Here is a 16793-nt window from a genome sequence, read left to right on the forward strand (position 1 = left end):
TAGTCGATAGATTAATCGAAATAAAAATAGTCGTTAGTGGCAGCCCTACACCAAACCCAACCTTAAACCTACCCGATAGTGTTAACAAATGCAAAACTGATATAAAAATGCATTTGTTGATGCAGCCGTGCCATTTGAACTTCCTCATATGCAGGTTTGAACTGTTTTGTCAAAGCTTTGTTTCACGGGATTCGTACCGAAGCTCTTCACCACTCAAGTGCAACTCCAGACTGCGTGAGCTACCGAACAAACCTACTGAATATGAAAACCCACACATATGATACTGGACATGTGACGCTAATGTTCAAAAGTATCAGTTTTTAAATCTCGCAGCATGTTAAAATTGTTTTCAATATATAACATAATATTCCTCAAGTAATTGTGCGAAAATTAGGATTTATTAATCGAAACTGTGGACCTGTAAATCATACTTTGTGTGAAAAGGAAATAAAAATTGTCGGAGTTTTACTGCCTCTAGTGTTTATTTCAACTGGTACATTCGTATGTATAAGTACGTTTTTTCAGTTTTGCAGAAATGTATTTAGAGGCACGTATTTCGAATGAGCCTATGTTGGTTCTATTCTAAGTGCACTATAATTGGTCAACATGGTGTAGATGTAAAGCAAATTCACTTGTTAAATATCTTTGCAGATGAGATGTATGAAATATGAAGGCAAATACAGACATTCAGTTTTAGAGGTGAACTCAAAAAGATGAGCCAATACATTGGATAATCGATAAAATCCGAAAAATCACCTAGCCCTAGCAATACCATCGAAGTATTGCTTTTGCAACTATTTTTGGTCCCCGAAGGAACCTTTCAGTGAATTGTTCTTAAAATAACCTATTTTTTTTGTTGTTGTTTGTTAGTGTGAAGAAAATGTAAATAATATGAAAATTATTTTTCCGCGATAAAGAACCTTTTGTGCAATGGAAAGGGTTTGTGCATGTTTCTTCAAAGAACCATAGATGCCAGTAAAGAACCTTTATTTTTAAGAGTGTAGAATTTACAAACATAGAAATATGACCTTCAAAAAGAAGTGGTGAAGTGGCACATGCCTCATAGGGGTAAGATATGCCATGTCAAGTGGAAAGTTGGATTATTGGGCAATATCTAACACAACACGTGTGAGCAAATAAAAAATATTTTTTATTTTTGGACGAACGAATCGTTTTTAAGGCTGACGCAGTTGGGCCTACTTTCCGCTGTTATTTTGAGCCATGATGACGACGTATTAGTGATTTTAGTCATTTGCCCTTCAGGTTCTGTTTGAGTTTTCCAGTTGTTGACACATCCTGTCATTCTGTGAATTGTTTTACCATTACAATGTGTATTATCTAACATTTTTGCTTGGAGGGCAATAATGATGATCAAGAATGGCTGTAACAATGACAGACAGCATTTTGACCTTGTCTCAGGAAATTTAAGTTCTGAGTGCCATTCATTGTAAAAAATATCCAGAATGAAGGAGGGTGATATATAATTTAAAGCAATGTAAGTCACTGGAATGGCTCCAGGGATCACTTGTCAAGCAGCCAATTGGTGGAACAATGCCGGTTTATTATGTGTGTCCACCGCAGACATGGCTTATATGCTGTCATGTTTCCCTATTTGTGCTATAGAGCAGTGAGCAGATGTCAGTGGTCTTTATGGGCTGTGGGTGCACATGGCTGTCAGTAACCGCTCTAACTGCTCTTTTGCTGTCCACAGCACCCAACCTGAAGGGCCGGCCCCGGAAGAAGAAGCTCTCCATCTCCCAGCGGCGAGACTCGCAGGGGCAGGGCGGTACTGCCAAAGAGACCAACGGTGTGGAGGGCAAGTCTCTATTCAAGGTAGGGCTGTAGAAATACACAGATGTTGAAATTCTGGTCAATACAAATTACAAGATAATTATTTTCACATTATGAATGAAATCTAGCCTCCCAGAGCCAAACTTTTGACTATCAGCATAAGGTCTGGTCCACTTTATAGAAGAAGTAAGACATGAGGAGACTGTCTGACCATCATGCACAGCAGTTTCTAAGAATGCTTGTGTACTGTAGAAAACACCATAGAAATCAGTAGAAACTGCCCATTTCAGCAAGTCATACAATGGCTAATGTTATAAATAATTACTAAATATGTAAAAAAAAAAAATAAAAAAAAAAATATATATATATATATATATATATATGAAAGCACACTAAAACACTAAATACAGTAATAAAATATTTACATTTATAATAAATTGATATTATAAAATACTTACCAAATAAAAAAGTGAAATTAATTTATAAAATAATTATACTAAAATACTGCTGTAAAAGCAGGATAATTTAAAACGAAACTGAAATAATCAAATATAAAAAAGGATATAATAAAAAAAAATAATAAAAGGATAAAGGTAGAAAAAAAATAGTTTATTTCGTTTGAAAACTGGTATAAAAGAACAGTATACTTGTTCAATTTTAAACAAATTAATACATAAATAAGCCTTCGTATTATCAGCTTCAAATATCGTTCATTGCAGAAAATATCAAAACATCATTATTATCCCGTACCAACAAGGTCACAGATACTTAGGTCATCCTTCATTTTCTGCATGTCTTTTAGTGCATAATTTTACATTTTTTTATTTTTATTTTTTAGTTATGAGTAGATCTCAGTTTCAATACATCAATCTGAAGCACTTTCCCCCCTCCACCTCCTGTTTGGCATTTAGTGTTACTGTTTCTTCAGTTTCCCATGTTTGACTAATGGGCTTAAGTTGTTTTTCTTCTTGTTATTTTATCAACCTTTGCCCTTACATGTCATTTCCTGTCCATTCTCCTGCCAGCATGAGGGCAGTGTTTTATGATCTTCCTCGTCTGGATGAATATTTGTCCAGCAAAACAGCAGCTAATTCACCCCAGCTTTGTTGAGAACCTTGAAAACATTCTGTGATCTAAACCGGCCCTGACTGTGATGTGATCTAATGTGGTTCATGGTCTTTTTAGGACCCCATCAGCTGCTTTACTTGGGATGGGAATCTTTACCTCACAATTCGATTTTAATTTAGGGAGTCCTGATCCTCTATGGAACACCACTGGGGTGTAAATCTTTGATGTGCAACAAAAATAACGATATTTCAAGCAGAATAATTTGGCCTCAATAAAAAAATGAAAAGAATTCAAATTAAAAACAAAGGGTTTTTGTTTTGCAGTTGCTCTCATATGATAGAGAACATGCACACATATACTTCAAAAAGCATGTTATACTGCTTCCAGGGATTGTTTCATTCATGTCAACGTAATGCTTCAGCGTTTCTTTCTTTGACTTTTTTTGTATTTGTTCACATATTCCACTGGCCTTGATAACTCCTTTTGGAAAATAAATGCTCTTGATTATCGGGAACAGATGGCTAAACAGACGTGTGTGGGCCAGTGATGACTGCAGCATGTGACAGCATGGTGGGGCCTGAAACTGTAAAACTGACTCCAGAACAGTTCTCAAACACACTCACTCGTGAGGCAGAACAGCTATTTTAAGTGTGTGAGAGCTTGCAGTGGTATTGAGGAAATGCACAGCATCTATTTTTACGCTACATTTGTTTTTTGTTCCGGACCTGAAAACAATCAGTATATAAACCAGAGGTTCTTAGCTGGAGGTATGCAGGTTTTGATTTTATTTTTTTTTATCACTTTGATCTGTATTTTTGACCTGTTTTCAGTGCTGTTCAAACATTTGGGGTTACTAAAAGAAATTAAAGTAAATTAGTACTATTCAGCAAGGGTGCATTAAATTGATCAAATTTGACATTCATAGTAACAAAAATGCTGTTCTTTTGAATTTTCTTTTCATCAAAGAATCCTGAAAAAAATGCATTATGATTTCCACAAAAACATTAAGCAGCCCAACTGTTTTCAACATTGAAAATCATAAGAAATATTTCTTAAGCAGCATATTATTAGCATGATTTCTGAAGGATCATGTGACACTGAAGACTGGAGTAATGACTGCTAAAAATTCATCACAGGAATAATTTACATTTTAAAACATTCAGACAGAAAACAATTATTTGAAATTATTTTCATAATATATATAATAATATATATTTAATATATATATAATAATATATTTTTTATTTCATATTTTTACTGTAAATGCAGCTTTAGTTAGAATAAGGGATTTTTAAAATATCAACAAAAAAAATTCTTACCTACCCCAAATATTAGTGCAAAATTATGGAAGCCCATTTCCGCCACTGAATAAAAAAAAAAAAAAATTTCGAGTTATAAAGTCAGCATAGTGAGATATAAACACAATTTCGAGTTATAAAGTCAGAATTGTGAGATTTAAACTCGCAATTGCGAGTTATAAAGTCAGAATTGCGAGATATAAACAATTTCGAGTTATCAAATCAGAATTGCGAGATATAAACACAATTTCGAGTTATAAAGTCAGAATTACAAGATATAAAGTCACAATTGCGAGATAAAAACTCGCAATTCGGACTTTTTTTCTCAGAATTGCGTGATATAAACTCGCAATTCGGACTTTTATCTCGCAATTCTGACTTTTTTCTCACAATTTTTACTTTTTTTCTCAGAACTGCGAGTTTATATCTTGCAATTCTGACTTTTTTTCTCAAAATTGCGTGATATAAACTCGCAATTCGGACTTTTTTCTCAGAATTGCGTGATATAAACTCGCAATTCGGACTTTTTTCTCAGAATTGCGTGATATAAACTCGCAATTCGGACTTTTTTCTCAGAATTGCGTGATATAAACTCGCAATTCGGACTTTTTTCTCAGAATTGCGTGATATAAACTCGCAATTCGGACTTTTTTCTCAGAATTGCGTGATATAAACTCGCAATTCGGACTTTTTTCTCAGAATTGCGTGATATAAACTCGCAATTCTGACTTTGTAACTCGAAATTGTGTTTATCACACAATTCTGAGAAAAAAAGTCAGAATTGCGAGATATAAACTCACAATTCTTTTTTTTCTCAGAATTGTGTGATAAACACAATTTCGAGTTACAAAGTCAGAATTGCGAGATATAAAGTCACAATTGCGAGATAAAAACTCGCAATTCTGACTTTTTTTCTCGTAATTGCGAGTTTATATCTCGCAATTCTGACTTTTTTCTCACAATTTTGACTTTTTTTCTCAGAACTGCGAGTTTATATCTTGCAATTCTGACTTTATAACGCAATTGCGAGCAGGGATGGGCAAAGATACATCAAAATGTATTTTAAAATAAAATACCAAATACCTTAATTTTAAGTGTATCAAAATAAACTACAAAATACAGCAGCCACACCAAGTATCAAAATAAACTACTGTATTTTTGTATTTTAAAAATACTAAAAAATACTTTTACAAGGGAGCATGAAATTTCTTCACAAACCTTCCATCAATTGGCCTATTTGATCTATCTCTTCACCAATACACTAATGTTTGTGAACAATGTTTGATAGCAACAGCTTTTCTCTGCCTGAGTCATGCAATGAATCTGACGTATGCAACCAGTTAACAGATCAAATATTCACATATCCCTGTGATTTCCCAGATGAAGGTTAGTTTTAAAGTAACCAACAGTTTAATGTTTAACAGTTTGCGAATGACTCATAATTGTATCTTAATTTAGTTACATGGTGTTTGGTAACAAAGGGGCTACTTTGCATCAGCAGCACTGACTCAATGACAAACAAGTCATTCATAAGAAGACAACTGATGGCACCTGTATTTAAACACATTTGACAAGCTAGTTGATAAAAAAAAAAAACGATTAGCTATTAAAACTGATTGGCTAACACTATTTTTCCCCTTGTCAGTGCTCTTTTATTCTTTCATGTTAACTGACGGCAAATCTGAATGATGCACTATTTTAACTTTAATCAACGTGTACAATTGACCATGACATCCTCACCTTATCTTATTCCAGAAAAGTCACTCACCCAATGCTGAATGGAGTTGTACAGCTGCAGCTCACGTGATGAATGTTGGGGTTGGGGGAGGGGGTGTGTCTGAACTAAATCAGCACCCTGATAAAGAGGTTGACTGGCACAAAGTATTTTATGTATTTTGAAAATACAAAAATACTAATCTTAAATGTATTTATATACAAATTACATTTGATTTTTGCCGAAGGCTTTCAAATACAAAATACAAAATAGTATTTTGTATTTCAAATACGTATTTTAAATACATGTATCTGAAATACTGCCCATCCCTGATTGCGAGTTATAAAGTCAGAATTGCGTGAAATAAACTCGCAATTGCGAGTTAAAGTCCAATTCTGAGGGGAGGAAAAAACTGATATGTTCTCACAATTGCGAGTTTATATCTTGCAGTTCTGACTTTATTTCTGAGAATTGTGAGTTTATATCTCACAATTATGACTTTTTAACTTGCGAATGCAAGTTTATATTACACAATTATGAGAAAAAAAGTCAGAATTGTGAGATAAAAAGTCGCAATTACCTTTTTAATTTTTTATTCAGGGGCGGAAACAGGCTTCCATACAAAATAGCTACTTATAAATTAAAGATAAATTAAAATTGAATAAAGTTAATCTTGAATTTAGTGTTAACTATTTTTCTGACCCCAGTGGCAAATTTTTAAGCATATAGCTAGGGGAAATTAGTAGCAAACACAATACAGTGGCGTTTTAAGGATGTTTTGAGAATGTTACTGGAGAACAAGACAATAATACTGATTAAGAAAATTTAAAAAAGAAAAAGATGAATTTAAATGAAACACCACTTGTTGAGAACCACTAATGTAAAAGATGCATTATCTTATATATATATATATATATATATATATATATTTCTTTCTTTTTTTTTTTTTTTAAGTAGTTTGTGATGTTATATGACAGACCAAGCGTGCTTTTCAACATTCCTAAATATGTCTTTTTGCTGTGTGGTGTTTAGATGAAGGGGGACTCAAAATCAGGAGTGTCCAAGCGCAGAAACAACAGTAGTGGAAGCAATTGTAAAAAAGTGACGCCTGAGGATAACCCGAAGGTGGAGATGGGTGAGGAGTGCCGCACAGATGAGCAGGCCTTCCTGGTGGCACTGTATAAATACATGAAAGAGAGGAAAACTCCCATTGAGAGGATACCGTACTTGGGCTTCAAACAGAGTAAGTACAGCTTCTTCACCTCCTCCTCCATAACAGAGCTCTGAACATCTCCAGCGCTACTTTAGTCAACAACCTGAAAAAAATATGTGTGTGACACTTCCACGAAATTGATGGCATTTGAAGTCAAGCATGATGGAAGTATCTGCTTCCCAAAAATGCTAATTACTCACCCTCGTGTCATTCCAAACCGGATCATTTGTGAAACACAAAAGTATATCTTATGCAGAATGTCGGAAATGCTGTTTTCCATACAAGACAAGCTGTATATTGAAGATCTCAGATCACATTTGCGGTCACATGACATTGCGAGAACCAATGGCCTTTGCCGTTAATGATGCTAACATCAAAATTTGCGTGCCACAGAAGAAAGAAAACAATATGTGACCCTGGACCACAAAACCAGTCTTAAGTGTCAATTTCTCAAAATTGAGATTTATATGTCATCTGAAAGCTGAATAAATAAGCTTTCCATTAATGTATGGTTTGTTAGGATAGGACAATAGTTGTACGAGGGTGCAAAAAAATCAAAATATTGAGAAAATCGCCTTTACAGTTATCCAAATGAACTCCTTAGCAATGCATAGTACTAATCGAAAATTAAGTTTTGATATATTTACGGTAGGAAATTTACAAAATATCTTCATGGAACATGATCTTTACTTAATATCCTAATGATTTTTGGCATAAAAGAAAAATCAATAATTTTGACCCATACCCGGAAAGACATGAGCGATTTTTCAGTTTTGACATTATGTGTCCATCTAGTTGGCACTAAACACTCTGCAGTGTTCACAGTGACCCAAAACAGGGAAAAATTTGTAATTTATATTTCAAAGTTGCAAAGCAGGTCAACATAATTTAAAGAAAGTTCAAATACAATTATTTCCAGGCAGCTCTCCAGGTCCCTTTAATGTAACACATCCAGCTCGGTGTGAATAAACAAGTAGCTTAATGCTCAACTCATAAACAAAGTATACAAGCAATCTATTACTATCTAAATGCAGGAAGCAGATATTTTATTATTCATAATATTCCCCATTGATTTTCAACACTGTTGCCAGTGGAAAAACATTGAATTGCTGCATAGAAATATGTATAAGCCACATCCAGCTTGAATCAGCCATCTCATTGTCTATATATTCAATGATTTTGCACATTGCTAAATAAAAGCTGTGTTTCAAAACCTAACTAGGCTGCAAAATTATGCTGGTTTCTAAAATACCTCTGCAGCTGTTTATGTAGCCAGGAAAGTGCCTCATTAGGTTATGGAATAGATCTGTTTACTGACTGTGAAGCCTATTATTTGCGTTTTATATAGAAGGATCATGTACGGTTATCGTGATCAAATAGAAACATATTTGACCTACGTCAAGATGCACACATGAGTGTAGGAGTCTCTGCGTGAGCCCAGAGAGCAGATGAGATGTACTCTGCCATGTTCTTATTCACACTAGAGACGCTCGTCACTATAAACCTTTTTTTATCCTTGTATAGTGTGACACACAGTTCTTGTAGAAGATGATTCATACTTCTGTGAAAGCAGTAAGGAAGTGAATCAGGGATCAATCTTCTGGTTTAAAATTGTTATGCAACAAAATTACATTTTAAACTTCTCTATCTAACAAGTGATGTTTGATGAAGTGTTCATAAATTGCACTGTGCCAGCCCAAGCTAAATTAAAGGGATAGTTCACTCAAAAATGACAATTATGTTGATCAGTGTTTTTAGGTGAATAAAAGGCTAAATTCAAACTGTTCATCATCTGAACAGACACAATCACTTTTTAAGACTTTATTAAACCACTCGATTCATATGCATTTCTTTTATGATCTCTTTAGTTTTTGAAGCTTCCTTTTAAATTAGTAGCCGAAATCTCCCAGATTCCATTAAAAATATCTTCATTTGTGATACAAAGATGAATAAAATCCTATGGGTTTGAAATTACAGATGACAAATGGTACAAATGACAGAAATTTCTTTTTTTGGGTGGATTTTAATAGATGTTTAAAAGATAATTATGCCTTCTGAAATGTAACAGAGTTGACATTAACTGGGTTGACAGTTTTACAGATGAATTACAAGGTGCTGCATCAAAAACTGATATTTCTATAAATATTTACTTTTCAGTTTTTAATTGTTTACCATACAAAAGCACAGAAACAGGGTTGATATTTTAACATTGTCCCCTACAGACGAACAAAACAAGACATAAGATAAAATGAAAAACAGGAGAACTTTTTCTTGAAAAAATAAATATAATTATTTAAAATATATATAATATGTATGTAAAATGATTTAAAAAAAGAAAAAGAAAAAAATATGGTAACAGGGTTGAACATGGGGACCAGTGTTTTAAAATGATGTCAACTAAAATCTAAAAATATGTAGAGAGACATACTGAAGACAAAAAATGCATGAAGAGAGGAAACACCAGTGGGAACAGACCAAAAAAAATATCCAAGAATGTAAAATAAAAAGCCTCCACAGTACTTCTAGGCACCTTTTTGAGGTAGATAAGTTACAAAGTTGTCCCTTTAAGGGTACTGCCCCAGTGACAAGCTGTTGTACCCCTAAAGGTATCATTTTGCACACTTTTTCACTAGTATTTGTGCTTTACTGATGTATCAAAGTGTCAGAGAGAGAGAGAGAAGCTCTCGGCTGTAAGTTTAATGTCATTCAGCCGACTTAAAAACTGCTCGCCCTGTAACCCGACATTCAATCAGAAGTAGCTATTGGGAGGAAGCAAAAATCAATATGGCAAGATATGAGGCCAGACAAACACTGCTCTGACAAATGCAGTGGTTTTGTGTGTGTGGCGATTGAATCTTGATTGATTAGTCCCCCAGCAGCAAAGTCCCTCATTAATTTCTGCTGTGCCTTATTCATAAATGTGGCACAGCTCTGCTTCATTAAACTGACACAAATTTATTTAGTTTCATCTTTTTTTTTCATCGCTCACTTTCTAAGAGGCCCCTGCTTAGCATTAGCATTCATATGGTGAAAATTAAATGGTGGGGAATGGATTGTTGACAAGCATTTCAAGTCATGTTTTAATTTGATGTTCAATTGATTGGAAGAATGTGTTAGTATGGCTGTGTTCGGAATAGAATACTAGCGTACTATATGCTGCACAGTATACACTACTACTCTCTTAAAAATTAAGGTTCCAAAAGGAGGTTTTCACAGTGATGTCATGGAATAATCATTTTGGGTTTCCCAAAGAACCTTTCAGTAAACAGTACTTAAGAGAACACTCTGGAACTTGATGGTTCCATGAAGAACTTTTAAAATCCATGAAACCTTTTTATTGCACAAAAGGTTCTTCACAGTGGGAAAAGATTGATTATATTATTAAAATCCACTTCACTGTAAGAAAATAATGGTTCTTTTAAAAAAAGGTTCTTTGGGGAACCCAAAATTGTCAAAAACCATTAAACCATTTTTAGTGTGAAGAATATTTTAATAATCTAAAGAACCTTTTTTTCCACTATAAAGAACCCTTTCTGCAATGCTCCAAGTTTCCATGGATGCTAAAGGTTCTTCATGGAACCAAAGATTCAAACAAAGAACCTTTTTTCTGTAAGAGTGTATTTAAAAAGTAGGTAGTGAAAACTAGACAATAGGCATTACTATAAATACTGTATACTGTAGCAAATCTCAACTGCTTGATTGTTTATATCATCTCATGATGTAAGATATTATCACCTAGCTCTAATCTGATAAAATGTGACTTTAAGGCATGAAGATATTAAGGTATTATAAGCATTATAAGCATCATAATTTTCTGTAAAGCTGCTTTGAGTTGATGTATATTGTGAAAAATGCTATACAAATAAAACTGACTTGAATTGACTATTTTAAACAGAAATTTGTTACTTTGTGACCTCATTATTTTTGCCCCAATTATCATCTCCAAAATTAAACTGTATTTTGCCCTTTTTTAATTTGATTTAGTGTAAAATTGTCTTACCTTCTATCAGTTGGATCAAATAATGAGTGAAATGGGATGTAAAAAACATAGCTGTAATTACTTCCAGTCTTATGACCACACTTAAAATGAAAGGTCAAGTTGAAAGTTGAGTACATTGCATTGTGGGATACAGTAGTGCATACTGCTCATTTTTGTATATAGCAGGTCATCGGGGTGTTTCATGCCCAGGAAAATTCTCATAACATGCATAGTGTACACTACTCATGAATACTTATAGTAGTATGCTATCCCGAACATGTGAACGTTTCCCACTGCTCTCCTGTGGAACTAATCGTCATCCTTGTTATCCTTCTTACAGTAAACCTTTGGACTATGTTTCAAGCGGCTCAGAAACTGGGAGGATACGAGGTGGTGAGTGTTTACACAATTTGTTTGAAATCCAGTGCCATTGGCAGCACGCTTTTTCCTTTGGCTCGGAAAGATTCCTGAAAAACAAGAGTTTCGTTTTTTTGTTTTTTTTTCCCGCCTGCTTTGTAATGTGTGTTTACTAGACTCTGGCCTAGATGCAAAACTCTCTCAAATCCAAATTTGGCCAGAGCACTCGCAGTTGTTATAAAATGTACAAGTGGAAAACACGTGTAACCCTTTTGCGGTGGAGGAAATTGGTCGAGGCCTGTTCACTACCCATGTTGAGGCTCTTAAGGGACCATTATTGTGCAACAAGTGAGCTGCGCAATAAAGGGAATTCACTTGGCAGCTTATCTGACATCTGCTCTGCGAAAGTATGGTGAGAACATTAAAGTCCCTTCTATGCGACAAGCAATTTTGGGTATTCATTTATCGGCACTGAAGCTGTTTAGATTGAGAGCAAACAGGAAGCCACTTTTTTGCTCTTCTCATCTGGCGTATTGATACCGCTGCCTGCCTTTCTCAGTCATTTTTTATGTCCCCTGGCTGCTCAAGTTGTCTTTGTCACAGAAAGCTTGGCTTTAAATGCAGCTGACATCTGTAATGAAAATCATCATGCAGGAGGAGCCATGATGTCATTGGAAACATTTACAGTGCGCAAGAAGATCAGATTAAACTCCTCGCCTGAGGTTGAACTGTACTTGACTGTGTTTTAATACCGCAACTGTACTCCAGGCCCCGAAAACCTGCCTCATACACAATGGCGATGTTAAAACAAACAGCAGTCAAGGGCTATTATGACTGAGGGAGTTTAGAGCAAATGCAAACGCTTCATTAAATGCCGTAGGAGACATCAGATGCCCTACTCAATGAGTCAAGTTACCGAAGGAAAGTAGAGCACAATTGAAGTGTTTCTACAATCAAAGAGATTGCAATGATTAGGTCTCCGTGGACGTCGGGTACATACTGTATTCCGGAGCACTGTGAGAATATATGTAACTAGTCTGTGGTGAACACATTGGCCTGGGTGACTAAATCACACATGCATTAATTTCCCAGCACTTGATGCATGCAGTTTTCCACAAAATGCATTTTATTGAGAGAGGCAGCCATTAGCTGCGGGAAACGGCCATTAAAAATCTTTTAACCCTAGTACGCTGAATGCACTAAAGGTCTCTCATGAATATTAATCGCTGTGTATGCGAATTATGTTAATCGAGTATGTGTTTTCTTTTTTCCTATTCAGTTAAGAGTCCGATGCATCAATTTCATTTCAAAAACTCAATCTTATGACCTTGCGTGGACATCATGCGCTCGGTGTCATTTAATAAGTAGAAAGCTTACGGGATCTGTTTAATATGCATGGAGTGACCCTCTTATTTTCATCATTCATATAAAGAATAAAGAAATAAAGAAAGCCCAACTTGAATGTTGAATGCATGAATAGTGGAATGCTAATATCTGTGTTCATTTCATTTCTGCTTCATGCACACATCCATTATGTGAACGTCCTTGTCGCTCATAATAAACTTCCCGCTTCTCGTTTCAGATCACAGCGCGCCGACAGTGGAAAAATGTATATGATGAACTGGGCGGCAACCCGGGAAGCACCAGTGCCGCCACGTGCACACGAAGACACTACGAGAGGTTTGTCTCCTCATTTCCTCATTAGCCAGTGCTGATTTTGGAGAAAATCTGCAGATTTCTGTGGAATCGATTTGAATGTGTAAAACGATCCTGAGTATTAAGCTGAATAAATATTTAGACGAAACGTCTAATAAAAAAAATTTAAAAAACAGGCGGGAGGCAGGGGATGGGAGTAAATCTGCATATCATTCTGTGAAATTCTGTGAGGGTCTGCTCTTTAGTATGCTGATGCATGATGGGATGTGCCCATTAAAAAACATGCACTGATCCTGCTGTTGATTTTTTACACCCCATATTATTAGCAGCCCCACATGAAAGCTGCGCCTGCACAACTCAAAGAAAGCTCAGCAGATTTCTGTAGATTCAAAATGCCCAAATTATTGTTTTTATAATATTCAAAGCATGCTTTCATGACTGATTTTTGCAAACACACATTAAATAAGATATCACTAACTGGGTTAATTAAAAAAATAATAAATATGCAATATAGTGCTTGCATTTATCATCTCTAGAGGTTTTTTCTTGTTGACTAACAAGCTATGGATATTGAATGGCTTTCCTGAGGTAAATGTAACGTGACGTGACATTGTTTTCTAGCTGTTGGCGTCTTTCCACTGTTAAAATATTGATTGACTGATTACATGAGACTTGATACATTGTTTCTTTCCACAAACCTTCTGATGTTTATTTATATTTATTTTATGCTATAACTAGAAATAAAGAAGAAGAGCTGATCGGATCATGTGCGCTGCCGCTTGAACTGAGGCAATATATCGATCTGTCATGCCACATTAAACAGCATCAAAACTGTATTTACTGTTTGAATTTCATTATAAACATTTGAAAGCTAAGACTGTTTCATATCAAAAGTAAAAAAGCTTATTGTGATTATTGGAAGGCAGTCATGCTATAAGTAATGTTTAGTAAAGTTTTGTTCACACACAGCCTAAAATAACTTGGTTCATCAAAATGAAGCTCAATTAAAAATTTGAAATTGATATTGTCAACAGGACATGTCCCAAATAAGTAAAGAAATAAAAAAAATTAATAAATGAATTAATTGAAAATACTGAAACCACAAAATAAATGCCACAATGTTATTTAAATTATACTTAAATTATACTGTATATATAAGCAATTTATATTTTAAATCACAATACATATCTTTAGTGGGATTATTATTATTTAAATAAAAATAAAATGAAATTATTAATACTGTAATAAATTAAATGGATAAAATAACTAAAATGTGTTATTGTATTTCCTCTTAAAGCTATTCAGTTTGACCTTTAAGGTTTGTGTGACGTGTCTGGCTCTTCGAGGGGGTTAGTGTGGCCCGGGCAGGTGGAGTTGGCAGGGACTGTGTTCCTGGCAGCGCTCCACCGTCAGACTTAGTGCTGAGTCAACAGCCACCAATAATGTATCTGTTCAATGAATAATAGGCTGCCAAAATCCGATGTTATAACCTTGATCAAACACACAGGGATGTGTTGATGTGTCCACTTGTGCAGCTGTTACTAAGAGTAATTAATTAAATTAATTTACCTATTGTTCGGCTACAAGCTCTGCTCTTTGGAGCCCAACTCAAGTGGCTTTTCTTGGGAGTCCCTTTGCAGGGCCACTGCCAAGTGCAGCCCGGTCACAGATGGGAATGAAGATGTCTGAGTTTTATGAGTGACCTCACTTCTGCAAAACAAGCAGAGTGTGTGTGTGTGTGTGTGTGTGCGTGCGTGCGTGCGTGCGTGTGTGTGTGATTCTTCTTTTTCTCCCTCCCTACTCGGAGTAAAACCACGTTCTTAAAAGATTTCTGTTAAGTACTTCCCCACCCTCTGAAGGGCAGCCGACTGAACTGACTTTGTGTGGAATTACTCATCTTAGAAAGCAGTCTGCAGGCACTCTAACAGTTGAAGAAAGCTTGCAAAGTCATGAATGAGGCATGAAGATGAACAGACGTACATTCTGATCACGTGGTGCATTGCTTTAACTGCAGCCATGCTCTTTTTATTGTAGGAAAACTATGCCATAGAATTAATGAAACTGAGTATTTAAATTGGTAGTTAAAGGGTTAGTTCACCCAGTTACCCTCGAAGCATCCTAGGTGTATATGACTTTCTTCTTTCAGACGAATCCAGTCGGAGTTATATTAAAAATTGTCCTGGCTATTCCAAGCTCTATCACTGCAGTCAGCGGGTGTTGCAGTTGAACAGTCCACAAGTCCTCAAATAAAGCTCGCGCATTCATAATCAAACGTGCCGCAGACGGCTCCGGGGGCTGAATAAAGGCCCCCTGTAGCGAATCCATGTGTTTTTAAAGAAAAATATCCATATTTCAAACGTAATAAACACTTTTCTCGCACTTCCGCTGACTGTCATACACTGAAGCAGTTCTGGCGGATGACGCAGCACAACAATAAATAATAAATATATTATTTATTTATTTATACAATTTATTGTAAATACAATTTTGGCATACTTATTCATTCCATGCATACAGAAAATGTGCCTATATTGCAGTAGTAAGTATAGGATGTCGGTATGCTATTCCAAACATAGCCGTTGCATTGTGGGATTTCTAGCACAACGCGAGATACTTGATTATTGATTTTTGAATTCCTCTCTAGAATTAATGTTTGCTCTAAATTCAAACAAGTCACACTTCACAGAACTCATCCTTGAACCTCTAGCCAGTATGACAGATTTTAATGCAAGCCCTTTAATTGAAGTTTAATGATCTGGCTTTGAAGGAAGGCTTCCCAGGGAGCATTGCATCAGCTGTTTTTGTCCCCTGAGAGATCGGAGCTTCATTTGAGACTGCAGCTGTAGTAAACAATAGAATTATGCATTTATTATCCCTGGAATCATTAGCACGAGCACCTCATAATCCAACAATATCACTGCTGCACGTTCTCTTGAATAGAAATGCCAATCACTGATCCACATCTAGTTATAAATAGCTGTATTTACACCATTTGGCTGTATTTACCTAGTGGAAAGGAGCTGTGGTATGACATTGTGGTTGTGAAAGCTGACAAAACCTAATTAAAGCCCTGATTGATCTAATTAGTTTATCATCTCAATTTGCATGTCGATTTAGAGGCTCATTTGCCCTACTGAGATTCCATCGTGTACTTGCTTTAACGAGACAAACGCGGCAGTTTCAACCAGCATATTGTCAGCTAACAATTGTCAGTTTCTCAATGAAGATAATGCTCTGAGGTACTTACAAAAATGTCATATTAAAAATCAAACAGTATCACTCATTCTATCGATTTGTTACCAGAGGGCTGACTAGCTGATGGCTGCTTTTGTGTATACATATGATAATGCTGTGAGTCAAAATGGCGAGGTATGACTGTACACACAGGCTATTTATCTAAAGTGAAAATAAACACATTTATGTCAAATTCTGTGCATTGTGATCAGCCTAATAGACCTGACTCTGTCTGCTATGTTGATAATATGAATCTATATCATATTATCTATATAGAATCTATATAATATTAACAGGAAAAGCAGAGACAAACACTGCTCTTAATGTATTTATTTGTTCATAATTACAGTTTTACTGAACATTTACTTGGAAAATCTTGAAGTTATGTTTAATTTAATTTATTTGAAAATGTATATTAATATTTATTTTTATATGTATATATATATATATATATATATATATACAGTGGGTACGGAAAGTATT

At 35.3% G+C, this 16793-nt stretch overlaps 1 protein-coding gene across 1 annotated transcript in view; it reads left to right on the plus strand.

Annotated features, from left to right (window-relative positions):
• The window catches only part of LOC107695542 (AT-rich interactive domain-containing protein 5B-like), a 131433-nt gene that overhangs the window by 92186 nt on the left and 22454 nt on the right, over positions 1-16793 (plus strand). The window contains exons 5-8 of the mRNA XM_016495515.1: positions 1712-1833; positions 6904-7114; positions 11404-11456; positions 13003-13100. Coding sequence (XP_016351001.1) covers positions 1712-1833; positions 6904-7114; positions 11404-11456; positions 13003-13100 — 484 coding nt within the window. The remainder of the gene's footprint in view (positions 1-1711; positions 1834-6903; positions 7115-11403; positions 11457-13002; positions 13101-16793) is intronic.

The sequence above is a fragment of the Sinocyclocheilus anshuiensis genome, unplaced genomic scaffold (genome assembly GCF_001515605.1).
Source record: "Sinocyclocheilus anshuiensis isolate Anshui unplaced genomic scaffold, SAMN03320099.WGS_v1.1 scaffold466, whole genome shotgun sequence".
NCBI classification, from domain to species: Eukaryota; Metazoa; Chordata; class Actinopteri; order Cypriniformes; family Cyprinidae; genus Sinocyclocheilus; species Sinocyclocheilus anshuiensis.